At 31.5% G+C, this 26,979-nt stretch overlaps 1 protein-coding gene across 12 annotated transcripts in view; it reads left to right on the forward strand.

Moving 5' to 3' along the window:
- LOC107445852 (cell adhesion molecule Dscam1) overlaps positions 1–25,744 on the forward strand; it is a 113,851-nt gene extending 88,107 nt beyond the window's left edge. For all 12 annotated transcript variants that reach the window (XM_071185562.1, XM_071185559.1, XM_071185563.1 and 9 more), the window contains exons 9-15: positions 2,710–2,780; positions 6,380–6,620; positions 7,696–7,791; positions 11,106–11,294; positions 15,315–15,479; positions 19,793–19,956; positions 23,937–25,744. In XM_071185562.1, coding sequence (XP_071041663.1) covers positions 2,710–2,780; positions 6,380–6,620; positions 7,696–7,791; positions 11,106–11,294; positions 15,315–15,479; positions 19,793–19,956; positions 23,937–24,023 — 1,013 coding nt within the window. In that variant the 3' untranslated portion in view covers positions 24,024–25,744. The remainder of the gene's footprint in view (positions 1–2,709; positions 2,781–6,379; positions 6,621–7,695; positions 7,792–11,105; positions 11,295–15,314; positions 15,480–19,792; positions 19,957–23,936) is intronic.
- Positions 25,745–26,979: the final 1,235 nt, after the last annotated feature.

The following is a 26,979-nucleotide window of genomic DNA, read 5'->3' on the forward strand; positions in this document are numbered from 1 at the left end:
AATCTAAACAAAATTAGAATTTAAATAAATAATGTTGTTGTTGTCGTTGGCGATTGGTGCGATTGTTATTGTTTTCCATTGGCGCCATCTATGGCCAAGAATTCGACCCACACTCATACGTCGCACCTCTTTAGAAGGCGTACCCGCATTCATACATCCATTCATCCACAGATTGTAGTTTTGACCTGAACCAAAGAACGATCCATCTTCAATTCAGGGCTCCCAGAGGTATTGATTTGCTGTGGGAACATGGAGGACTTTGTGACCCAACAGAACATATATAGCGTGCACCGGTCATCGTGTACTACACTGGAAGTAAATAAATAATAAAAGAATATTTTGCTATAATTTTACCATTTAAGAAAATAAGAAAAATTTTAAGGAAACCAAAAGGTTTAGGATTATACAAAAAAATAATAAATAATATAATAACAAAACCATTAATAAAAACTTTTTTTAATGAATGTTTGAGGAAAATGCTCAAAATTGACATTGGAAAGAATAAAACATGTTTTGTTTGTTAAAATGAAGCATAATGAAGATGTAGAAAAGATGGATATTCAATCAAAACAGAGCGAAAAAATCGTATTAGTATATCGTTATTCGTAACGTTATACTAATACGATTTGTATACCGTTATACTGATACTATAACGATATACTAATACGATTTGTATATTTGTATATCGTATTAGTATATCGTTATGCGTAACGATATACTAATACAATAATTATTGAGCTAAATGTATGTTTTTATATAACTTATTTTAAATGGGCTACGTCTTTATAGTTTCCCAGAATTAAAGGGAAATAAAATGAAAACATAAAATAAACAATCTATTAGCTTTATATTACGGTTTAAGAAAACTAACAGACAATGTGTCACAATAAAAGGCACAAACTATGTAACTCACAACTCCACAAATTCTTAATGGAACTTTTTCGAAATTTCTCTGCCAGTTCCTAATGCTCTGAACTGGTAAAATTCAATCACCATTTCTCTAATCGTGATTTTTATTTTAATTCACCATTACAAATTCTATTTATATGAAAATATTGCTTGCCTATTAATGTATACACCGTAAAAACTGTGTAATATCTCAATTTTATTTTGAAAATCTTCCTGACACGCTTTAAAAAGTGTAATTATGTCTGCACTCCTATAAATAAGAAAACTTAAGCCAAAATCAGATGTGTAATGATCAATTTTTGCTTCTGAAAACACCAACTTTGGCACCTTTTAGGTATCGCTAGCAGTTGGTGACATCGAGTAAGAGTAGGCGCGCGGTTTTTTATTTTTGTTTTGTTTTTTCCCCACTATACAATGTCTATTGAAACAGAAGATCGCCGATAAAATATGTTTGTATGTTTTTAAATGTGTCATAAGGATAATAATAATTAAATCTTGAGTATCTGTGAACTGTATTAAATAGTTTAAAAATATTTAATTACTATCCGCCTTGTTAAATGAATTCATGTTTCGATTTAGTAGTGTCTGTATGTTTAATTAACAAACTAATTTTATTCTAAAAAGTAATGTATAAATGATTATTACTTTATAATGCATCTTGAAAAAAACTTTACTGATTGTTATGTGTATTGTGCCATAATGTATAATAAATCTTCAGTGTTACACCAAAAAGCATTAAAAAAAACTTTCCATATGTAAATTAATGGAATTCCACCTAGATGTAAAGTAGTTGCCACCATTTTCGGTGTTTAGATTATCATTTTAGATACATGATCTTACACTTAGATACATGATCATGAAAAGTATAAATCCATATGTCTAGCTCTATATTTCTCTGTATATCCGAAATGCAACAGAAAACAAAAAATCAATTTATTTTAAGCACCATGTTTCAGAAGAAGAAAATATTTCCGTTTGTTTCTCAGACATTTTATATGAATCTGCCCTTTTTCAGGTTTGTTACATTATACGATTATTTCGAACCTAGGTTTTATTTAAGGCTATCTAAATAAATTTAAGTAAGATACATCGTTTCTATTTCAGTTGCACACTTTGAAAAATAAATAACGGAACACCCAGAATAACTTTTGATCTAATAATCGGTTATTCACGTAAAAGGACTCAATCTTGACGATTAGAAAACCTGATCTCAAACATGTTAAAGAAACAAAATCTGACGCAAAACCAACTTTTTCTCAACAAACGTTCCTTTTATTTAACGGATTCTTGTCCCTTAAAATAGATGGGGGAGGTAACCACAAACTGGAAACCACAAACTGTATTACGTCAAAAGGATGGATACATTTTTAAACATCTTCATGTTAATTTTACTTATTGCTTATTTCGCAGCATCTCAAGAACATTTTAAACTAGTTAAAAAAAATTTGCACGCCATTATAAAATTCATATATATATAAAGTTAACTCCATACAAAATATAACTTTCAGTAGTTATTTATTATTTTTTGACATTTTATTTAATAACAGTTTAGAAATGTCTGAATTGTATTGTATTCTATTTTTACATAACTTTAAAAAATGAAATTTTAAATGAAAAAAAATACAAACTTCAACGAATTCGTTCCAATAGTTTCCGAATTATTAAATTTTCAATAGGTCTTTCTTTCAAAGATTAATTCCCAATCTGGCCATTAGATAAAAAGTTATTCCAATTGTTCCGTTTTTTTTTTTTTTACTTTGTAAAATTCCTTTTAATTTTAATTGTGATGTTCTCTTTTAGAGCCAAGTTCTCCTCCTTCAGATATTATTGCTGAGCCAAGAGGTTCCTCTACAATTCGAGTGTCATGGAAAGTGAGTCATTCACTATCTGGATAAAAGTATTCAGAAATATATTTCTTATTTTCGTCTTTTAAAAGTGGTGATCACTCAAAGTGCATTCTATGGGATATTTAAGGATGATATTTCAGCTATACTAAACTATTTCATTTACTAAAGCATTATTTTCACTATGTTCCTTTTTTCCTTAAGTTTTTCGGAAAGTTTAACTAGTATATTGCCCAATACAGTTCATACGCAGTAAATGTGTGTTTCCTCTTAATATATTGTGCATAATATGTGAAGGAAAAACTCAGGGTATTTTTTTCCGGATTTGAGTGGCAACCCTGTCGTTTGGGTATGGAGATTTCAAATTTAAAATTAATTTTGCTCTTAAAAGTACAATTTTTTAAAAGACATTTTTAGTCTATCTTTTGTTTAAATGTAAGAATTTAAAAAGTTTTATATAAGAGAGGTTTGCATAAAAGTTGCAATAAACTTCTAGGGGAGTTCAAGCGTATCATCAGGGTTAATACTGCATAGTAAACCTATGCCTGAAACTGTAATGGAGCGCTTACCTATTAAGACCTGTTCAGAAGCACACGAAGAAATAGAACACTTTTTGTATATTATGTTGCTTACAGCAGAAAAATAAGTTTTCATTGAAAAAGAAATACTTGCAATTGGTGAATTTTTAACCCATTCTAAGCATAACAGCCTTTATTCCGAAAAAGTCGGAGATGTGGCCAGGGCTGTGCTCCATGCCTTCGGTCCTATTTGAATTGTACTTTTCTGCACTTGTCAAACGACAACAACAACAGCATAAAACTTTTGTACCTTTATTAGTTTGATGGTAGTTTAAAAACTCATCTTGATTTCAGTCTTCTCGTAATATGTTATACTCGTTACCTTTAGCTTTTACTGTGCAATATTTTGAACTACACTGTCTACCTAAAAGTATGCAGAGAGTTAGGGTGGTGGGAGCATAATGGTTTGTGTTCGTTAGTTCCTGTGGTTGGAACTCTGATATGTATGTGGGCAATGAAGCACTCTTTGGCAATATTTCTGGCCCATTTCTCTTCCAGCATTCACACATTGAGGTTTGCACAGATGAGGTTTGACAAAATGGGTGTTCGAAAACTGCCTTCTCAGAGATCCGATCCCATAGAACACCTATGGGAGGAATGAGGGCGCTGATTACGTGGCCAGTCAAATCCTCACTTCAGTTGTGGTGGAAGTCAATTCCTATTTAAAAACTGATATAAAGTCTTTCCAGAAGGCTATCATCGATGCAAAGGGAGACAAACATCATGCTATTAACATGTGCCTCAGGACACTAAGTCCACCCCACTGGTTGTCAGGACACCTTTCGCCAGATAATGTATTTATCTTATGTTTTTCAGAACACACTCGGTTACACAAAATTTTCAAAGAAAACAGATCGATCTATTTTTTTTTGGTATACGAAGCAGACATTCAGAAAGTATATCCAAAATTGTAATTCAAATGTTTCAACGAATCATTTGGAAGGATGTAAAATTTATTTTTAATCAAACTTCTTTCTTTCCTTTTGATTGTTCGAAAAACCCCAATTATAAATATATGCTGATATTTTTTTTTAAAAAAAGCAATACATAGTTCCAAAAAATTGAATTTCGCAAGAAGCCCTAAAATTTTACTGGATTATAAATACATCGCTATTTCAATGAAGTGATAAAAAGCAGATCAGTTGATAGATATTCTAACTTCAAAGCGTGTCAGTTACACTTTCTTAGCTGCCAATTTTACTGGATTTTGCCAGTTTCTACTGGTTCAGTGAAAATTCTCCTGGTTCTTAAAGTTTTCTAAAAATATATATTGAGATAGAATTTTTACGAAATTTCTTTCTTTCTTAAATATTTAAGTAAATATTACTAACTCATAATGAAACGAGCCTTATGTATAGTAATCAGTTTATAAGCTTTTCTTTTCTCTTGTCATTTTTTCCTTTGTTCTAAAATTTTCAGTTAATTTTTAATCAGAAATCCTTTTTTTAAATAAACAGTCCATTACTATTTAAAATAACAGTCAATAATAAATTACTTGTCCATTACTATTCAAAATTATAATGAAATACGTATATATAATTAAAAAAAACATTTTAAAATCAAGTTCTTTTAATGTTAATTATAAATGGAAAACTTTGAAAGGTCATTTATAGTTTTTAGTTTAATAAAGTTTTATGTATTTTGATTGAAGTAAAAATCCTTAAATTTTAAATATTTAGTATATTATGAAACAATTATCCTGAAATTCATATTCTTTAATTTACTGGATTTTTTTCCCATTTATGTTGGCAGCTATATACGATAATATACGATATTTACAATAAAACGAAGGAATTCAAAAGCAAAGAAAGTGTTTATTTTAGGGAACACTGATAGCTTTGTGGCGTAACTACCAGTACGATTATTAAACATCAGCTCGCTAGTATATAAGACATGTTAACTCGATTCAATTTTGGGGTACATTTTGACAGATGAAGGCATTGTCGATATCATCTTTCATGGGTGACTTGAACTCTCCAACTACGAAAGTAACGTCCACTTCGTTGGGTGGTCCACATTGAACTATTGACTTGCTATTTGTGACTCCTTCATCGTCCTCCTTGCGCTGTTGCTTCTCAGTCTCATTTGTAATCCTGCACACACTCGACTGCTGAGAGCCACACACACAACCGTTAACTTAATTCAACCCTCACGACAAACATTCACATCTCGGTGAATTTAATACAGCTCTCATCACAGGCGCTCAATATCCGGTGAGCTTAGCACAGATCTCCCCGTCTTTCGCAAATACGGCCACTAGCAGTATCTATTCATCGAATTCTATCCCTGATAAAATTCTAGTTTTGGCTTAACTACCACTACGATTATTAAAAATCAATTCACTAGTATATAAGACATCCCAAGTCAAAATTTGTGATGGTTTTTCATTGATAGACCAGCAAAATGTTGATAGTAGCCATCAATAATTCTACCATGAATCCTTATATTTTTGATTGTAACCAACATAAGGAACCATCACCACAATGTAGGAATTCGGACTGATTTATGATAGTTCAACATAAGAATAGCAATTTGTTTTGATGGTTTATTCGTGTTTAACTGTCAGAAATTTTCATCATAGTTTCCAAGAAATCAAATGTTGGAGCGATCATGAAAATAACAATGATTTATGATGGTCCAACATAAAAATATTGTTTTTATGGTATATTCCCGAAACCGACAAGAATTCACATTAAACCATCCTGGAAGTGTATAGTTGGAACCATCATAGATCATCACGGTGCATCATGGATTGCTGGTTCATGAGAGTCATTCTCCTCAAGTTCGTTAACCATCATAGTATTAAGGAGCATTTTCCATCATTCCATGATAGAAGTTTGCTGACTTATCAAAAACCATGAACGTTTAATGGAAAATGTTGGATGACGTTGGACCATCATGAATCGCACTGAAACCAGCATAAACCTTCAAAATATTTTCATGGAACCATCAAGAATTGCGACTTGGGATGCTGACCCGATTTGATCTTTTCATAGAAGAGGGTTGACATTTCAGTTTTCATGAATTTTCCTTTTCATTGTTTTTCAGCCTCCACCCAAAGACAGTTGGAACGGAGAACTGAGGAGTTATTACGTGGGATATAAAGTGAGAGATTCCAACCAGCCTTACTCTTACAAGACAATAGAGTATGCACCGGAAGCGCCCCAACAGGAATTCTTTCTCACTAACCTCCTCAAAGCATCCGACTACAGTGTAGTGGTCAAAGCTTCCAACACTGGAGGAAGCGGACCTCCCTCACACGAAATGTATGTTCGAACACTAGATGGCGGTGAGTATCATTACTATAATAAAAACAATATACATATGATGTTTTGCAATACGAGGAAGCGCTGCAAGCTCTTGACTGTCTATACTTCTGGCTTACTGTTTTTGGTGTGTTTTGAAGTCATTTGGCTCGCAACGTGATCATTGTGTTTTGAGACTCTCCTAGAGTAGTATTTCTTGTATACGTGTATTTGTTATGTGAATTATTATTTGTGCTTGAAACATAGGCACGTACTTTACTTATGTCACACTAGAGCTGCACAATGGGCTATTGGCGACTGTTTGAGAAACATGCCTGAGGATTTTCGCAGTGAGGATGGTCCTAATGTAATCGCTGATCCTAATGTAGATTAGTGTAAAAAATCGAATTATGACCGAAATTCAAGAGGTGCCTCAAAGAACATGGAGTATCTAATGCCCAGGCATTGTATAAAAAAACTACTATCTGAATGAAACATTAATTTATACCAAGTGGATATTTATTTCTGCTACCTACCACTTTAAAGAAGTAATATCTAATTATAAATGTTTGACGCCCGGTGGCTAAGCGGTAGAGCTTCGCGCTGTCGTGCCACAGGTCCCTGGTTCGATCCTCGGACAGGGCAAAGTTGACTCAACCTTTCATCCCTTCAGTGGGTCGATAAATAAATGAGTACCAAGCATGCTTGGGAACTAAACAATGGGGATTCCGCGTTCGGCTGACCACCTGACCGGAACATCTGCTCCTGCACCCCAGAGCCAAAGGTCAAGAAAAATGATATGGGCACAGTAGGCCTTGGCCCTCTATGGGCTGTCATGCCGCTGACTTTGGTTTAGTAATTATAAATGTTTGCATTATTTTTTTATGCCTTGCTTCTGAAAAATTAATCTTAGCCACTTGTGCTACTATATTTTTGAAAATAGTAAGTGTCCTTTTATAAGTCAAAGCATAAATGGCTGTCGAAATTCTTGAAAGGGATAACTCTGCACTTTTCTTAGTAATTTACTTAATATCTCATTTATATTTTTCATTCGTTGAATGTGTAATGAGTTGTTGCATACATCTCTTAAATGTGTTCATTCCCTTTATTTGTTTTCAGATTTACCACCGGCACCGTCGTTGTACGTTTTGTCAACGTCATCCACTTCAGTCAGTTTACGTTGGAACACTCGGAAGATTGACAATCCACTCTCTGGTCAGTTCATACGTTTTCATGCATAAGTATTTATATTTAAGACAAAAAAACGTTTATAATTCAATGCCTTAAATCCATTAAACAAAATGACCTACTTTATGTTATTAAAAAAATGTTTTCACCTCTCCCTTATGCACCACCTTTTTCATTTATACGACTACTTTTTACAGGTGATTGCTCATTATATAGGAAAATAATGATAATTATCATTCTTTAATGAGTCGCTCTAAAAATAAATATTTCAAATATGCGACGAAATTATTCTTTGAAAATCAAAAATATAATTTTTTTTCTTCAAATAGAATGTCTGTTAAAGTTAAAGTGGAAAATTAAAAATTGTAGCTAAACAATGTTTGTTACAGATAAAAAGAATACTCGCAATGTTGCTGGATAAAGTGTAATAGTTCATTTTTCGTCCCCTTGTAAACTTATAACCTCTGTCGTTTCTAAGATTGTAAATATTAATTATACGATTTATAACTATTATAAATATTAACTAATAATGATATTAATTCATTACAATTTCATTTTTGGAAACATAATTAATCATGTTTTTAATGCAATTTATGTTGCGTTTTAGAATTTTGAAAGGTTTTCACTTGCGAGTCCCTTTCATTTATGCGCATTTTTGGTTAGTCCCTTAAGCCGGTGTATAACTGAGAGTTCACTGTACAACTGTTTTCACTCACATGTCAGAGGTAGTTTCAAGACTTTCTTTAGTTAATCTTCGACAGATTCGGTCTCTATAACACCTACAATTGGGTTTTGGATCACACAGCACATCTGTCGTCTCAAGAAGACTCCATGCCGCCGAAGAAAATTTTTGTCGCAAATTCTTTTTCTCCTTCATTACTAATTAAAAGGAAAGAAAAAATATGTTCACGCAAACCTAGAGTAAGTCATTGCTGAAAAAAAGAGCTTTAAAATATTAAAATGCAAAAAAAAAATATTAGAAGAGAACTTCTCCGTTGCGTAATCCTCAGTTATCATCTCATAATTTATTTTCATATATATGTTTTAAAAAAAAAATTTCTGTATTTGAAATTTCATGGCTTACTCTAGGTTTGTCTGAAAGCATTTTTTCTACACTTTAAATTTTAAAATAGTAATGAAGGAGAAAGAATTTTCTTTCTCGGTATGGCATCCTCTTAATGTGCACCATTGATACATTAGGCCATATTTTAATTACACTAATGTTAAATGCTCAAAAGTATTTAGCGTTGTAACAAAACGGCCAAACTTTATAAATGTCTCGTGCCGCAATTTCTGTAATGTAATGCAGAAAACAATCATTGCGCTTTTAGAAAACATGTATGATGGCAAATTAATTTTACGCATATTCGTCTTTCTTGACTGTCATTAACGCTTCTGCTCTTCGACCATTTGGTATTGTACTTAAGTGTAACCGATCGACTAATACTCATTTTTCATTCAATTACAATGAATAAAACTATTAGTATTGAACCTACAGTGTATAATTAAAACATAATACTGAACACTTCGTTTGTTTGTTAATATGCGCTTTTAACCTTTCAATTCTTACCAATTTTTGCTCATTTTGTTTCAGATTTTCGTTGTTCAAGCGAGAACAGAATTCACAATGAGATATTTGTAAACATATGCTTTTACGCTTTCATATTTATGACGTAGCTCACACGCTTGATGTTTCAAGTCCTTTCTTGCGAGTCGTGGGGGCTCTGGGGATACAGGGTTCACCTTTTAAGGAGGTGAACTGGGTTCTAATGCCAGTGACGGTTGGTTGATATGAATTCCGCACCCGGCTTGCACCGCCCACAGTGCTGACTCAAAATATCCTCAGTGGTAGACAGATTATGGGTCCCCTTGCTATCGGGCTAACCGTGGGCGGAATTACTTTTCATGTAACGGGATTGCTGGTTAGTTCCATGAAAGAGTCTTCCAAAAAGACAAAATTTCTCCCAATACTGGAGTTCACTTGTCTTCTGGATTGGGTTCAAAATGACAAGGCTACGAAATTGAACATTAGTAATCGTAAACCAAGAAAATAGGGTCGTCTGTTTAATGACGGATATAAAATAAAATCCCTTCTTGCCAACGTGTGAAGGAGACTTTTTTCGCGTAAGATTTACATTTTTTGTATCATCCAAAGTAAGTTAGATTATTGTTGCTTTAAATGAACATTGGATTTCCATGCTATGTTAAGTGACGTCACTCAAAATTATATTTTTTTTATCGTACCTGTAACGATAGGCAGCGAGAGGGCATTTTTCTATACCTATGTAAGCATTGTAATGTTTCCCAAATAATAACACAAAACCATTTACTTTTTTAAAAAAAAAGATGCATTCTTTTATCCAGCGCATCTGCTCTGCCTATGAATATAATGAAATCTGGCAAATATTTCTCGACAATTCAAACTTTAAACCTTTTTAAAAAAAATAATAATAATAATTTCAGAAGCTATTGCGAACTCAAATTAAAAATTATGCCATTCAGAATTACATTCTGTAAAATAATGTTTAAAAAAAACTGTATAGTCAACAATTCAAGCATTATTAAATAAAATAATAAATAAGTATTTTTAAAAAAAATTGTATTGAATTGTATTTGGATAAACCTAATTTATAATCATGCTCAAAATTTTTCGCTTAAAACGTTTTCAAGATATAGTGAAATGCTCAAATATTAAGAGACTTTCTAAAACATGATTTTCCAAAACATGACTCTTACATGATTAATTTATTGGGAATCTTTTTTCCTGATTGCCGCTAACCCTCCTATCTAAACCTCATTTGAGAACCTCATATCAAAACCTCATATCCTCATTTGAAAGCCAAAAAACGGAATCTTTCAACAAAAAAAGGAGTTTTCGTAAAAGAACTGTGTAATTATCTTCATTTCCAAACTGGCGATCTATTTCATATGACACTCATAAACAATTTTAAAAAAAACGTGTGTTGCTGATCACAATCATCAAATTAAAAAATTTGATCAAACCCATTAAGATTGAGTCTTAGTGCGTGAAAATCAGATCATAAGTTAAGTATTTACTCACTTGATTATATTTTGTCTATAGAACGAACTCCCTTCTCCACAAAGTCTGAGGTTGCTGCTATGGAAACAAGAGACATCACATTTCAACGAGGGGAGCTCCTCTTTCCCCTGATTCTCTTTCTCCCGCTGACTCGAGCCAAAACAAGTCTTAAATATTTACCTAAAACCCCTACTCGAAATAGTTAAACCTCGTAACCATAGTCACCGCCACTTTTCCAGATGAATGAATAGGGGAGTTCTATCCATAGACAGACTGTACATAATGCGTGTTGCATTTTCAGGTTATACGGTCCATTATCGTGAGGAGGATCAGGGTGAGTGGCAGGAGGTTGCCGTGATTGCCCCAGAAGACAACACCTACATATTAAACAACCTCCACCCACAGAAACTCTACCAGATCTACGTCACGGCTACCAATCAGTACGGAAAAGGAGATCCTTCAGAGATAGTGGCTGTCAAAACGGATGAAGGTAATCAGGGGTCTGTTTAGAATCTGTTATGGGTCCGTTAACGGATCCTTCACAAAATAATTTATCTTTTAATCAGACCCTTCACAAATTTGTTTATCTTTATTCTTGTTTTGTTAATCGAATAAACCCTTCCAGGGGGGGGGAAAGACTGTTCGAAACTGAGTTTTTCAAGCTTCTCTTAGTTTAAATCCCAAATGTAGTAGTATTCTAAGAAAATATTTCTACTTTTACAAACATCGTGTGCACATTCTTATTGATATTAAATTATAACTTTGTTATTGATATTAAATGATATTGATATTGAATGATAATTTTGTTTTAAATAATTGATCAATTTATATTTATTCATAAAATTAATAAATAGAATATTATGTAAATAAAAAGTAATTTCTGGCAATTTTTTAAATAAAATGTTATAAATTCAAGAATTGTTTAAGTTTACTTAATGCGTAGTACATTGTTAAAGCGATACACTTCTAAGTTGTGTTATTTAAAATACGTCAACTGAAATTATTAAAAATGTGAGTGATTTTGTTTCCGTTATTCGTCGGAAATGAATATTCTGCGTTGAGCAGTATAGGCTAAATACCAAATAATTGTATGTTGCATCTTTGATTTAGTAGCAGTAATTGTTGAGCATAATATGTATGCTCAACAATTGTAAAATTTAAAATCTTCTTGAAAATGTTTTTAGCAATTTCTGCCATAACAAGATTTGCACAAATTCACAAAAGCAAGACCCCGGTAAAAAGAATGTGACTTAACGCTTATTTCATATTCACAAACTATGAGTAGTTTTTTTCATATTTTAACAAAAACAGGACTTTTCACAAAATGTCTGGACAGACCCTTGGTAATTATTTTGACATTATTTCTGATTTTGGACCTTTTTTCTTCAATATACAGCAGAGAGCCGTGATAGCTTAGGGGATAAAGTGCTCGCATCCTAGTGAGGTGAACCGGGTTCGAATCCCAGTGACGGCTGGTCGATACGAATTACGCACCCGGCTCGCACAGACCATAGTGCTGACATAAAAATATGCTCAGTGATTGACGGATCATGGGTTTATGTCCCCGTGCTGTCAAGGTTACCGTGGGAGGTTTTCGTAGTTTTGCAATAGTTCCCTTGTCTTTTGGATTGGGTTTAAAATTACAAAGATACGGAATTGACCATTATTTGACCCTAAATTGATCGGCTGCTCAGCGATGGTAATATACAGTAGAGCGCTTACTTTTTACTCGACTTTGGCGATTAAATGACTGTAACAGAGTAAAATGCCTGATTGACACTAGAGCAGTGATTTATATTTTAGAGCCAAATATATGTTGGTAGCTTTTCTGCTTTATTAGTTTTCAATTTTTTTTTCTTACTTTAATGATATGACGATGGCCTTATGACAACCTTATTTTGAATTAATTTCATTGATTAGGGAGCTAAGCTCCCTGTTCGCAACCGCTCACCTACTCCGATGATAGTTCGCAATAATTGTTGATACTTGGCCGGAATCAGTTTTTATACTAAGTTAAAATTTTTCACTTAACATATATCTACTAGAAATTCTGTTTGCTTACACCACGTCCAAATATTATCTGTTAGTATTATAAATATCTAAATCTATTGGAGAACAGAAATAATTAATCATTTTTTAAAATAACTTATGTTCTTATAACATTATATTGTTCAAACAAATTTGAGATTACAACTGTAATTTAATATTTTTGGTTTCTAAACGGACGGATATATTAAATACTATTTTTGCTTGCATCTCAGTGTACAGAAACGGATCGTTAAGTTCTAAATCATTTAACAGATCACTTCAGCTGTAATTTATAACAGCATATTAGTGTTATTTGCACAAAAATAATGATCGTAAAACGGTTAATAAGATTAGACCAGTTTTCTAAATAACTTTATCTTAAAATGTAGCGCATAATTGCTTAATAAACAATTCTTGGCTTTTAACTCTTGAATTAAAAGCGTAATAATATCAGTGCAGGAAAATAACTATAAATGAGGGATACAAAAATATTTATTGAAAAATACCTTTATGACTTTTATGCTGATGGCAACTGAAACAATACGGAAATAAATGAGGAAAAACTGGATCCAACCTCGTGATTTTCCAGCCAATAAAAATGCACGGACAGCAATGGAAAACTGCGAACACCATCCATTAGATTTTTATGCGCAGTAAGATACTTTGTAAGAAATATGTTTCAATTTTTTAAGTTAATATTTTTTTCATAATTTCGGTCACTAAAAAGTTCTTTATAATACACTTTTTAAAATTTTTAAAAAATTTCATATATTTTCAAAAAATATTGGTGAGCAAATATTTTAGCCTAATTAGTAGTACTTTTAGAACTGAACTTTCTTGCCCAGCACTACGATGTTGATCTTAATAATATGCTACTCTGCAAAAGATTATAAGCCAGGGCTCGAAAAAACTCAGAAATTTTACCCGTCTCCGAGGACGGCTTGCCCAACAATGTACCCGTCCTCCTTTGAAACTAACCCGTAGCTTCTAAATAAATAAATATATAATTTTCTCTTATTACAAACATTTATATAAATTGCACAATGAATTAGTAGTTACTTGGATTACATTGTACAGTAATAAACGAAATACTAGGTTAATAATAGTAACCTTAGTATTTCTTTTATGAAATAATTTATTTCTTTTATGAAATAATTTAAATGACAAAGGTCAGGTTATCTGGAATGTCAATTTATCCAAGGGTACTGCGTTTTTTAAATGCATCAAATATGACGTTTGCCAGTTCTACAATCAAGCCAATGATTTGCAGAGGTTTCTGCACAGAAATCTGAAAGGGGTTTTCCATTTAGTTAGATGTTCATAATTGCGTTTAACGCTTTTTGTTTACGACCAGTGCGTAATGTGTTTTTTGTAAGTTCATTGCTGAAAAGCCCCTTTCAACCACTGCAGTACTCCCAGACAGAGAAAACATCAATTCTAATAGCAAGAATTGAAAATGTATCACGAAAATTAACGGGAAAATGGCCATCCGCGCGGACGTCGGATTCGAGAGATTCGTTATTATTTTTGATCGCCGAGGACAGGCGGTTTATCGAGCCCTGTTATAGGCTGTACTTTCTGCTACGTATAGAATAAAGCAAAACAGTGTTAATAAAGCACAAACTTAGTACACTTCTATATTTCCATTTGTTCTTTATTCACTTGCTTTACGATTTTATCATTTCTCTTTCTTTTCGATATTGCTTTACCAATTTAAAAATAAAATGATTTGCCAAAAAACTTCACTCATTTTTTAATCTCTTAAATCTCCACAGTTTTTTATGCTTTATAAATAATTCAGTATAATGAATAATGTTATTTAATAAACATAAATAATTAATAAATATGAATAATTAATACATATAAATAATTAATAAATATAAATAATTGATAAATAATATTAATTAATAAATAATATTAAATCATAAATAATAATTTATAAATTTAAATAAATTATATGCTTTATAAATAAATCTTTATGATAACACTTAACTCTTCCTGCTCCTGAAGACAACGCAAATTTCAATCATTTTTTGACATCCACAAACAGAATTTATCGTTACAGTATCTCAGAAGGTATCGTGCATAACAATTTGTACAAATAACATTTGTACATAGCAATTTGTACAATTTGTGCATAACAATTTGTACACTTGTACAAAAGAGGGTAAATAATTTCCTTCTTGTTCCACTAGTTAAAGGAAATATGTTGATGGTATAGGTAGAATAGAATAGAAGTAGGGAAATTTTTCAGTGCTGATGGAAGTTCATTACGGAAGCCTCGTGCTTTAAACTATATGTATACCAAATTTTCCAACCGACATTTCTAGACATTAATTTTTATGTATATATAAATAAACACAAACACCATTTTTTTCCGTAATTTCGTGTAATTACTTGGTTATTTTTAAAATTATGGTTTTTAAAAGTGTTTAAAAAAAATTTATTTTTCTTTTATTGAATGAAAGCATTGATGTTACAGGTGGTCACTCCCTATTGTCCGTGGCAGGTGGAGGAGTTGGAGGTGGTTACATGGATGTGGCCATCATCATTCCAGTGGCGGCCTCTCTCTTGACCATTGGCGTAGTTCTCTTCGTCGCCTGCATTTGTGTTAAAAAAATCAGAAGTCGACACAATCTTGAAAGAGGTTAGAACAACTTTTGAAAATCTTTTTCACTTCTTTTGGATTTTCAACTGTGATGACAGCTGTAAGATACACTTTTTGCATATTCCCGAGATTATACACCTTTTTCGCCGTACTTCTGGAATTATTTGAGCGAATCTAAAAAAATTTGCACAGGCATTTTGAATTCAGCTTATCCAAGAATAATTCCACACGAAAAATAATTTTCAATATTCTTTTGCTACTTTCTTATTTTATTTGCTTTGTGTCGAAAACATTTAAAATTGTGAGAGTTTTAGGTATACCATTACAAAGTATTTATTTTCAATGGCAAAATCCAAAAGTTGAATGAAATGGGTGGAATAGTTGAGTAAAAATATAACTTTCTTGAAATTTTATAATTCATGAACTATCTAACCAATTTCGTTCAAAATTTCGCATTTTGCAATTTAAAATAATTTAGTTTAAAATGGTGTAAAAAAAATTTATAGTTATAATTATAAAAATTATAATTCAATATTTCGACCCATATTAGATAAAATGATTATGAATTATTTTTTATATGGATTTATCTTTGATTAACGCAATTGTATAATTTGGTGAAAAAATATTTCAATTCGCTTAAAAAGTTCTCAAGGCGTGACGAAATGCGTAAAAAGGGAAGTTAACAGTAAAGAGCCTTCAACCACTCTCCTGTTGAAATTATTGGGGCCTTATTCAGGGTTGCCGCTCCACAGGGAGAATAGGGAAAATACAGGGAATTAAAAAATCACCTGAATGCAGGAAAATTTCACTTTTTTTTCCTTCACAAACTAGGAAAATACAGGGAACTTTGTTTATTTTAAATAATGGTGACCACTCAAAGCGTGATGTATGGGATATTTAAGGATGATATTTCAGCTTTACCAAACTATTTCATTTTCTGTAGCATTATTTGTTTCAAGCAGGGTTCGTTGATTTAAATCATTTTGATTTAAATTATGATCTAAATCATGATTTAAATCAAATGATTTTTTTAAAAAAAATCATTGATTTAAATCAACTAATTTTTTTTATCTATATATATTGATTTTAAAAGTTAAAAAACAGTGTTTTAAATTTTTGATACTTTTATTATTTTCTTTTTGATACTTTTATTATTTTCTTAGTATTAAAATTTAATTTAAATAAATTGCTGCATTAATTAATTTTAGTTAGCGAAATTACTTTCTTTCTTGGTGTGTGTTAAACACATTTGAAATTACATGTTTAAAAATCTTTTGATTCTTAACATTGAAAGTACAGATTAAAGTAAATATTTAATGCTGTCTTAATATAGACTTGCATAGCTGTAGAAAGTAATTAATAAACATGAATTTTTTTCAAAAAATAATACAAATAATGTTAATTAAAATTCTACCTTTTGAATGAAAAAGCGTGAATTAAAATCTACATCATATTTTATTGGTGGAAAATGTATATTTCTGAAGCTTGAGGTTATATTAAAAAGAAATTACCCTAATATGCCAAAAACAGAAAAAAAAAAAAAAAAGGGCTGATGAATTCAGATTTTTTTTTCCTAATATAGTGTCATTCTTCCCTTTCAAACTCTTTCGAAGTCTATTTGATGCAGTAGGGTTATTAACTGGTATTTTTTTCTCATAATATGTTTACAGTATCTTTGACATTATCTGATTTTCTATAAAGAAATTTTGCGAAAAAAAATTCCAATGAATACATAGATTTTCTAATTTTTTTTTTAGCTTAACTTATCTATTTTGATATAGAATTAAAAATGAATATTTTAATATAAAAATATATAGATTAAATATTTATTTATTTTTTGATGAATGACTACATTTATAAACACAGTCTGCTACATTTATTTTGTCATTTTAAAAATCAAGAGAAAAAAAAAGAAATCACAATTTTAAATTAAAGTTATGGTTTGCTAACTGAAACTTTGTTTTAATAGTTAAAGTACAGGGGTCTGTCCAAGCCAAATTTACTACCGTTTAATGGTACCTTTACGAATTCAACTTTAGGAAAAATGATAGAATAATCACACAAAATACTTTTTCTTAAAATTTTATTTTTTTGTCTTGTAAGAAACGATAAATCTATATTTTTACTATATTTGTGTTGATTCTATAATATAATTTTTAATTTTCACAGAATAGGTACCTCTCAGAAAAACCCAGACTGACCCCTGAAGTATTCTTTAAATTCTCTATTTCATCTAGTCTTTAAATTTTAATCATGCATTTGTTTCAAAATGGTTGCTATGCATTCAAAGCCATGTATTCTAATGAAAAAAAGTTATTTTAGTTAGAGCTTCTAAAATATTGTTACAATATAGTTTTAATATTAAGTTAATTTGATTAAACATTTATAATTTTTTTAATCATAAATTAAAGTTCTTACAGTGTATTTAAATGAAAATCAACAAAATCTGATTTAAATAAAAAAAAATCCGATTTAAATCAAAAAAATCTGACTCTTTTGATTTTTTTTAAAAAAATCAATAAAATCACGAACCCTGGTTTCAAGTATGTTTAGCTGTTCCTTTCTTATCTAAGTTTTTCCAGCAATTAAAACTAGTATGTCTAGACTAATACAGCTCATAGAAGAGCACAGTGATTGTGTGTTTCCTCTGGATATAATCTGTATAATATGTACAGGGAAAACACAGGGAATTTTTTTTTCTCCAGATTTGACTGGTAATCCTGATATTAGCCAGTTATTATTACAGTTTTAATTTAAAAAGAAAATTTTTCGGCAGAGACGGGAAACCAAGAAAATATACCGAATCCTCAAAAGTCTTTTAAAAAAAAAATATACTGTTATATATATAATACTGTTGCAATCTTCTTGTGGTAGCAAAAAAAATTTAATGAACAGTCTATTACATTGATAAAATAAGGAATCCAATGCATGTGCGTAGGTAATTTTAAAAAAATAATAAGCTCCTTTTAAAGCATTTTTTAAGCACTAAGAAAATTGTAAGCACTTTTTATGTAATAAATTATAATTAAGGCATGCGATTTTTTTTTTATTGTTTAAAGTTTTTCATATATACACCACCTTACAATAATTCATGAGACACTTTAAGTTTTTGACATTTTTTTAACTCTCTATGTGTTTTATAAGAAATTTATTTCATAACTTTTAGGATGTTTAGGTCATGCAATTTCTCATACTTAACATGAAGATTTGTGAGGTTTGACAGACTGCCAATAAATTACTAACGGAAAAAAAAATTGAACACCCACTGTTAGAAAATATAGCAATAAGCTTGTACTTGTCTCATTTGCTTTGGTTACAAAATGCTATAAATGTATAAAATTTCGAAAGCATAGGTTAAATATTTATGGCGAAATTTAAATTTTCACTAAAAAAAATAATATATTTGTCTTAGGTTTCTTGCTATAACTCTGAAAATATTTAATAAAATTAAACAATAAAATTTAAATTAAAATTAACTTTCATACTATGCATGCAAAGAAAAAATTATAAAAAAATTTCCCATAATTTTGTAGATAATCGTTTTTGGTTAGTAATGATAAAAGTTCGATTTGTAAATCTCGAAAATTTCAAACAAATCTAGCAAAATCTAAATAGAAAGTTTCTAGCAAAAAAAATCAAAGCACCTTTTATTAACACCCAAACAAAAAAGCACCATAAAGGGCTTTTAAAAGCGAAAATCAAAAATAAGCCACCTTTAACCCTTTCAGGGGTCTGCTTAAAAGAAATTTGGGTCCGTTAACGGACCCTTCGCAAAATATCTTTTCATAAAAGCGTACCCTTCACAAATTTGTTTATCTTCATTATTGTTTCGTTAATCAAATAAACCCCTCCCAGGGAAAGATAGATGTAAGCGAACTAAATTTTGTCTTCGGCAGACAGTATAGGCTAAATACCAAATATTTATATGTTGCATCTCTAATTTAGTAGCTGCAATTGCTGTTTATTTCTTAAAATTTAATTTTTTTAACTATAATTTTACAGTGTTGGGCATAATCTTGTATTTCTTTACAATTTAAAAACTCCTTGAAAAAGTTTTTTTGCAATAACGAACCCTATTTGCACAAATTCACAAAAGTTAACCCTGGTTGAAAGAATGTGACTTAACGTTTATTTTATATTCACAAATACGAGTTTTTTTCACAATTTTACAAAAACGGACCTTTCACAAAATGTCTGGACAGACCCATGCATATTGGGCCATCACATGTAACAGCAGTAAGCAGAAGGTTAAGTACTTTTTAAAAAACGCTGTAATATGATATTTCAGATATTTAAGTGGCAATTTCTTAAAATAAGAGAGTATTTTCTTTATGTGATTGTTATTTGTGCAGCATTGGCGGCAGAGAAACATCTGGCGATGGTTGGCACATTGCAGAGATATGTGGACATAGACAAGACCCGTTCTCTCATGGATCCAAGTAGACTGGGTCACTATCCACTTCCTTATGAAACGATACAAATGATGGCCGAGGGAAAAGGAGCCTTTATAGGAAAAGTAATGCTTTTACTTACCATTATTTTTACTCACATGTAATGTTACCCATAAAAAATTAGCCTGTCTAGGGAAAGAACTCCCCTCGCCATTCATCTGAAACAGTGGCGGTTACTATGGAAATCGAGGTTCAACTAATTAGAGTTAAAAACACAAATCAAGCAAGGAAAAAAGAATTTCCAAACATATGTATGTTAGCAAAAATAGCAATTCATTACAGGACACACTGTCAGCTAACACAAAGGAGCTTTTTTGTCGCCAGTGGTAATACCAAAAAGTGATTGTGTGCTAGCAGACAGTGAGTACCCTGATGATGTCCTGTTTTTGCTAGCATACATATCTTAAGAAATTCTTCTTTTTTTTTGTTGCTTGATTTGTGTTTCTAACTGTCTAAATTCTTTAAGACAAATTTGATTTTAGCTGTTTCTAGCACTTTTCCATTTTGACTTATTATAATTTTAAATTTTATTTTCTTAATTTGCTTATATCAGTTTCATTCTTTGATTGGGGATTCAACTTTTCTGATCAAGTTGGGTCAATATTTTACAGGCGTTGGCTTGGGTCACCAAGAGAAAGGTAATCCCCATTTTGAAATGTGCTGCATAGCAGCAGGGAGCAACCTTAGAGGATGGGAGTTCTTTCTATAGACAAACTATAATAACCTTTAGCTTTACATATCATAAGAGTGACTACACTCTTTATGACTACAGCTGTTCAATTACGGTTATAAAATATGAAACTTGTTGAAATATTTATGAATGATAAACCCCTTTCGATACCATGGGATTAATATCATATTGATGCGGTCAGGAAATAATTTAAAACTTTTTTTTATCATCCAGTATCCGGTTAAATTTGAGTTATCCAAAATTTGGAATGATGCTAAATTCTCTTTGTTGATAAATTCTGTTTCGGGAAACGAACGAATCAAGTTGACGAATCACAAGTCATGAGAATGTGGTACATTTTTTATTTTTATATTTAATAAATAGTTACGTATTCCAACATATTGCCGTTGCTTCAGAAAACTTTTGGCTGCGAGTGCTTCTTTCTTTAATAATGCATAAACTATTGGATGAAAAGGTATGACGTTTAACTTTTTTTTTTATGAGAAATATTCTATTATAATAAAGCTAATGAAGCAGACATTATTTTTTTAGAGCTTGTCAAAACTAATGATATTTTCTTTTCTTATTTCAGGTAAACAAAAACTTATCAGAATTATGATTTTTTGCAGCAATATACGGTTTCATTTAAAGATGCACAAAGCTCAAAGTTAAAAACGGACCACCCTGAATAACTTTTGATCTAAAGATCGGATCTTTATGTTCGAGGACTCAATCTGAAAGGTTCAAAGGGGTGACCTCAAATATGTTAATATTTATTTTAAGTGATTCATTTTAAGTCACAAAATCGGACACGAAAGCGTACTTTCATTAAATAAACATACCTTTTTTCGACGGATTCGGATTTCGGACTTTGGAAAATTGTCTCAGTATTGTCAAGAGAGCGGTCCAAAGTTTGCACCCCTTAATGTTAATCTCACTTTTTCCGTATTTCGCCTTATCTCGAAAAAAATTTATTTAAATTTTAAAAAAAAAATTGAGTACAAATATAAAATTTATTCAGCTAAAGATAATTTCCATGCCAAAACAATTTTTAGTGAGTATTTGCCATTTTTTATTAGTTTATTTTATAATGGTCGAAAGAATTTTGAAATATAAGGCATACAATTTTTTACAGAATTTTAAGGAATGTGTTTCATGTAATGTATGACATGAGAAAATACAAAATTTGAGCAAAATCGATCGAATAGTTCCTGAGAAATTATATTTTAAAAATACGACTTTTTCAAAATTCAATCTCTCAGGAACTATTCTACCGTTTTCGTTTATGTTTTGTATTTCGCCATTTGAAATGGTATACAATTTTTCGCATTTTAAATAATATCGACTATTATTAAATAAATTAATGAAAAATAATAAATGTGTACTGAAAGTTATATTTTGCATAGAATTATCTTTGGATAAACAAATTTTATAATTGTGCAAAAAAATTTTTTTAATTCTCTTAAAAATTTCTCGAGATGAAAAATTTAAATGTAAAAAGTCAAATTAACATGAAGGGGTCCAAACGTTGGACCGCTCTCTTATTGGGACAATTTTTCCCAGATTGCGGCTCTATGATTTGAGAGTCAGAAATCGGAATCCATCGAAAAAAAGGTATGTTTATTCAGGAAAAGTACGTTTTTGTGTTTGAGTTTGAGTCTCAAACTATCGTCTGCACTAAAAAATTAGCATATTTGAGGTTATCCCCTCCAACCATTAAGATTGAGTCATGGAACGTGAAGATTCGATCATTAGATCAAACGTTATTCAGAGTTGTCCGTTTTTTCGCGCACTGTACGTACAATAATGTTCATTCAACATTTATAATGTTTGGGTTAGAAAAACAAATAATTTAGTAAATAATATTTTGTTAAAGGTACCTATAACTATAAAAAAGAAACATTACAATGTCAGCTTAAATAAATTATATGAATTTAAAAATTATTATGCACGTTACATCAAGTGATTTTTTTTCCTCCTTTTTTTTTTATTTCGAAAATAGTTTCAACGTTTTTAAATCTTTCGGTTTACTTTTTTTTTTGCAGCCTTGTACTATTATTATATTATTATCTATTAAAAGCCTTTTTTTCCTCCTACATTTTTAAAAAACTTATTAATTCTTGAAGAAATAGTTTTGTTTTTGGCCTAAACTAATTTGAATTTTACAGAATCCAATAAATTATTGAATCACCAAAAAAGTGTTTTTTGTAAGAAAGAAAGATGGGAAATGGGTGCAAACTAATTTCTGAACGAGTCTCAAAACAACAGTTTAATTGAATCATTTTGTTTTGATAATGAAAATATTTAAAACTTTTATTACTAAATTTCATACTTTTGAATGTTCTTAAATGCACAACGTTCCAATGTAGATTATTTAAAAAAAATTTGTTCTGCTTCATGTGTTCAAATTAAACACTTCCCGCTTCCCTGGTTATCCCGAGTTAACTCGGATATGTATATATTGCAAATACTTATCATCCCGAGAAAACTCGGGCTTAGCAGAATTTGTCAGTGCATTTTGTTTCATCACGTTTTTACTCGGTCGAAAGCAAAAAAAAAACATCTGCTGTAATCGGAAGTAAAGTTTTATTTGGGAGTTTAGTTGTTGGACTGTCCATGTGTTTTATGTGATTGTGTATACGATGGTTGCTGAATTTACATAACGCCATTTTAAAAAAATGGCGTATTCCTTCACTGACGTTTGAAAAGTACCATTTTGTGTTGTCCCTTGTGTTAAGAACTATCATACAAAGACTCATATATAACTTATTTCATTTGTCCGAGGTCCCGCAGTGGACTGATCGTTAAGACACGGTTCCCAGCAGATCACCGAAGTCAAGCTTCACTGGCTACGGTCTGTTTGCGGGTGGGTGACCACTTGGATCAGTCTGCGTATGGGTCCTCGTTAAACTGTTCTACCGTAAAGTGCTCGACTTCGCGCGCAGGTAGTCGGGCTACTGAAGCGGGGGGGGCCATCCCCTCATCAGAGGATCAAAATTGTGATGGCATGTCTTTGGATCATCCTCCGGGATGTTTCCCAGACGGTCGCCAATAACCCATTGTGCAGCTCTAGTGCGACGTAAATTAACAACAACATCATTTGCCCGAGGTAACTCGGGATAGTAAACTGATTTTAAATTAAATGTTTCTTACCCATAAAAAAAAGAATCTAATTTCAAGTTAAAACTTGTACATTTTGTTTTGTTTTAGTTCCTTGTATTTATTTATAAAATAAAAATATATGTTGATTTTTGCAGTTTTTTTTTTTTCAAAATAAGTGATAAGGAAAGTGGTTAATGTTTGTAATCTGAGCTATATTTATGTATAGTAATTAGCACACTTGAATAATTTATTAATTGCAGTTTCTTCTTTCAGGACGGCACGCAGACAATTTATAACAAAACAATTTCTACCCTAAGGGCAAAAGAAGATCAAGATCATATATATGATAGTGCTCAGTAAAATTATGAATTTGCAAATAAATTGAAGAAGATCCTCGCTGAGACAGAAAAAGAGTTCGTTTTATGCAAAACAGCTTTCAAAATGGAGGATTTCAGAGAATGGATATTTGAAGACTCTCTGTGATTGATTTGTACAACATTCAAGTCTCATTTTTGTTGAGTTATATCATTACTTTTTTTCTATTGAATATTCTGATATGCCAATAGAATATTGACAGTGGAACAATGGAATACACAAAACGATCTGTCTCGCACAATACAGGGTTTGTCCGAAAGGTAATGTAACCTAGTCAATCAATACAACACCTTAAAAGGTTTCAAAACACTCTTCTCTTGCCTTAATACTTCACTTCCGACAAGATGTTCAGAGGTCGATACTCTTAAGATAATCTTCCGGCGATATTTTCAGATATCAAATTTCAGATTTTTTGCGGAAATGTCCTTTACAACCTCTCTGACTCAATCCGAAATGCTGACCAGTTTATAACAGCGAGAGTGGAAAGAATTTTGGGAGAGCTACGTCAGAACAGTATGGTGGATTGTAATAAACTTTTTGTTCGTTTGCCGGCCGCAAAACGTTGAGGAGAGTGGATCACGACGATTGCGAAGTGACGAGTTCGTGGTGAAGTTTCCAATCGTGTCTAGTGTCCGAACTTTTTGGAATGTTTAACGCATGTATATGCGTGAGTTCACTAATTTAGCTACATGTTGCATCATGTTTTTGTTGGTTTGATGTCACAGATTTCATGGCCAATCTCTTTATAGCCTTCAAATACTGCCTTGACTCAGCGTTACGATAAACAATCATCACTATAAAGCTCTTAATTTTTAATGCGAAATTTCGCTTGCAAACTTTCACGAAACTTGATAGCAATGGAGACACAATTGGAGGCTTACACCGAAGAAGAAAATGAATTTCAGGACAAAGTTTCTTTTTTTAATTTATTTTTCTTATAACCACCCTTGAAAAGCCGATACAAATTTGAGTTTACAACAACAAGTGTTCAACTCCGTAGTCTTGTCATTTTAAAACTAATCCAGAAGACAAGGAAACTCCTGGATTAAGTAATGGGAGAAATTTAACTTTGCGGAGGACGTTTTAACAGAACTAACCAGCATTTGCGTCACATTGAGAGGAAGACGCGAGAACACCCTGGTGACAAGGCGACTGTAGCCCATGATCTGTCGACCACTGAGGATATTTCACGTCAGTACTCAGGTCGACAAAAGCCGGATGCGGAAATCGTATCGACCAGTCATCGCATGAGATTCGAACCCGGTTCACCTCATTGGAAGGTTAACGCTCTATCCTCTGAACTATAGTGGCTCGGACTAAGTTTCTTATACTCAGGGTGGTCGGAAGAAATAAAATAATCCACCATGCATGTGCTGAGTGTCCCCTATACCGATCAAAAATAGCCCAGACTCGCTCAATTGAAAGAAAGCCAACACTTTTGTGACAAACCCTGTATTCTGATGTGAAATATTGACGCTAAGCAAAGCGATCGCAGCAGTAATGTGGCAATGAAGGATAACAACCACATCCTCGACCATTCATCAAGTGCGTTTGTAGAAGAAGTCATTGAACAATCCTTTTTCGAAAGGAAACTGCATTTTTCAATTTTCTAGATAAACATTTTTACGTATTTTTCACCTACGAATTCATTGTTAACAAAGGAACAAGCATAAAAAGCTGTAGCTAATAAAAGAAATATCCTAGAATGCGATTTGCAATTTTAAATCTTCGATATTATTTGAACTAACAAATTTTACAACCTATTTGTGCGAAATGCTTTTGATGGAACTGGCTGTTATTTCATTCAATTCTCTTACCAATTAAGAAAATTATTATTAAACAAATCCAGTCTATTCATTAAGTGTATCTTAAACAACTCAGTTATTTTTGTGTAATACGAATGTATATTGGAAAAAAAACATAAGTTATGGATGATTGACCATGTAAAGCTAAACACAGATGGCGCTAGGGGTTAAAATTCGTAGTAAGACTTTCGCGTTACCGATTGATTTTTAAATTTCAACGAAGCAAACAATATAGGAATTTGGAATACTCCGCAAGCATCTCATATCCTTCAAGATGCAAGCCAAAAAATAATTAACTTTCATATTTTACAAAAGTATAGCCAAATAATTTATAACACTCAAAACATGACAAACCTTTCATTTAATTTATGTTGTGATATTAATTTTATTAAATTTCTTTTAGGTTCACAACCAGTTCGAATTTATAAATTACAGGAAACTCTTATGAATGGTGAAATTAAGCGTAAATTTAAACAAAAATTTCATTAACGAAACTTACAAGAATATTAAGCCTGTTCACACTTCGCCTCGTAAACATCTGGCAGGGAAGCGGAGAGATACACCGGAAGTTTTCTAAATTTCTTCCCGTTTCAGGAAGCTAGTTATTGTTTACATTCAGTCAATCATCCATTCTTGTGTGCATAAAATTTTGAATCTGTTCAACAAATGAAACACGTAGTTCCTAAGACACAAAAAGTGTTAGCTCAAAATGGACAATAATAACAGCGAAACATTATCCACACAAATAAATTAAGGGCCCATAAATGCACCTTTTAAACTAAACTGACGTTTTAACACTAGGTTTATGGACGTTTCTTATATACCTATCTCTGCGAACACGAGTCAATTTGACGCATGAAAGATTAGTACATATAACAGCTCTTAGAAAGTAATGTAATTATATAGGAAAAAAATGAGATATATTTATATTTACGGAAAGTTATTATTATTCAATAATTTTATTATACATTTATACTCGCATCTTTTACACCAATACTTAATTTTGTTTGTACGCTTTCACATATCAAACAGCCTTATCACATATTTTACAGGTGTTATTGATCCTGTTTCTTTTACGAAAGCCAATTTGGCAAGTCTTGCGTTCTCCCGAAGTATTAGATGGTGGGTGATTTTAA

The sequence above is a fragment of the Parasteatoda tepidariorum genome, chromosome 9, assembly GCF_043381705.1.
Source record: "Parasteatoda tepidariorum isolate YZ-2023 chromosome 9, CAS_Ptep_4.0, whole genome shotgun sequence".
NCBI lineage: Eukaryota > Metazoa > Arthropoda > Arachnida > Araneae > Theridiidae > Parasteatoda > Parasteatoda tepidariorum.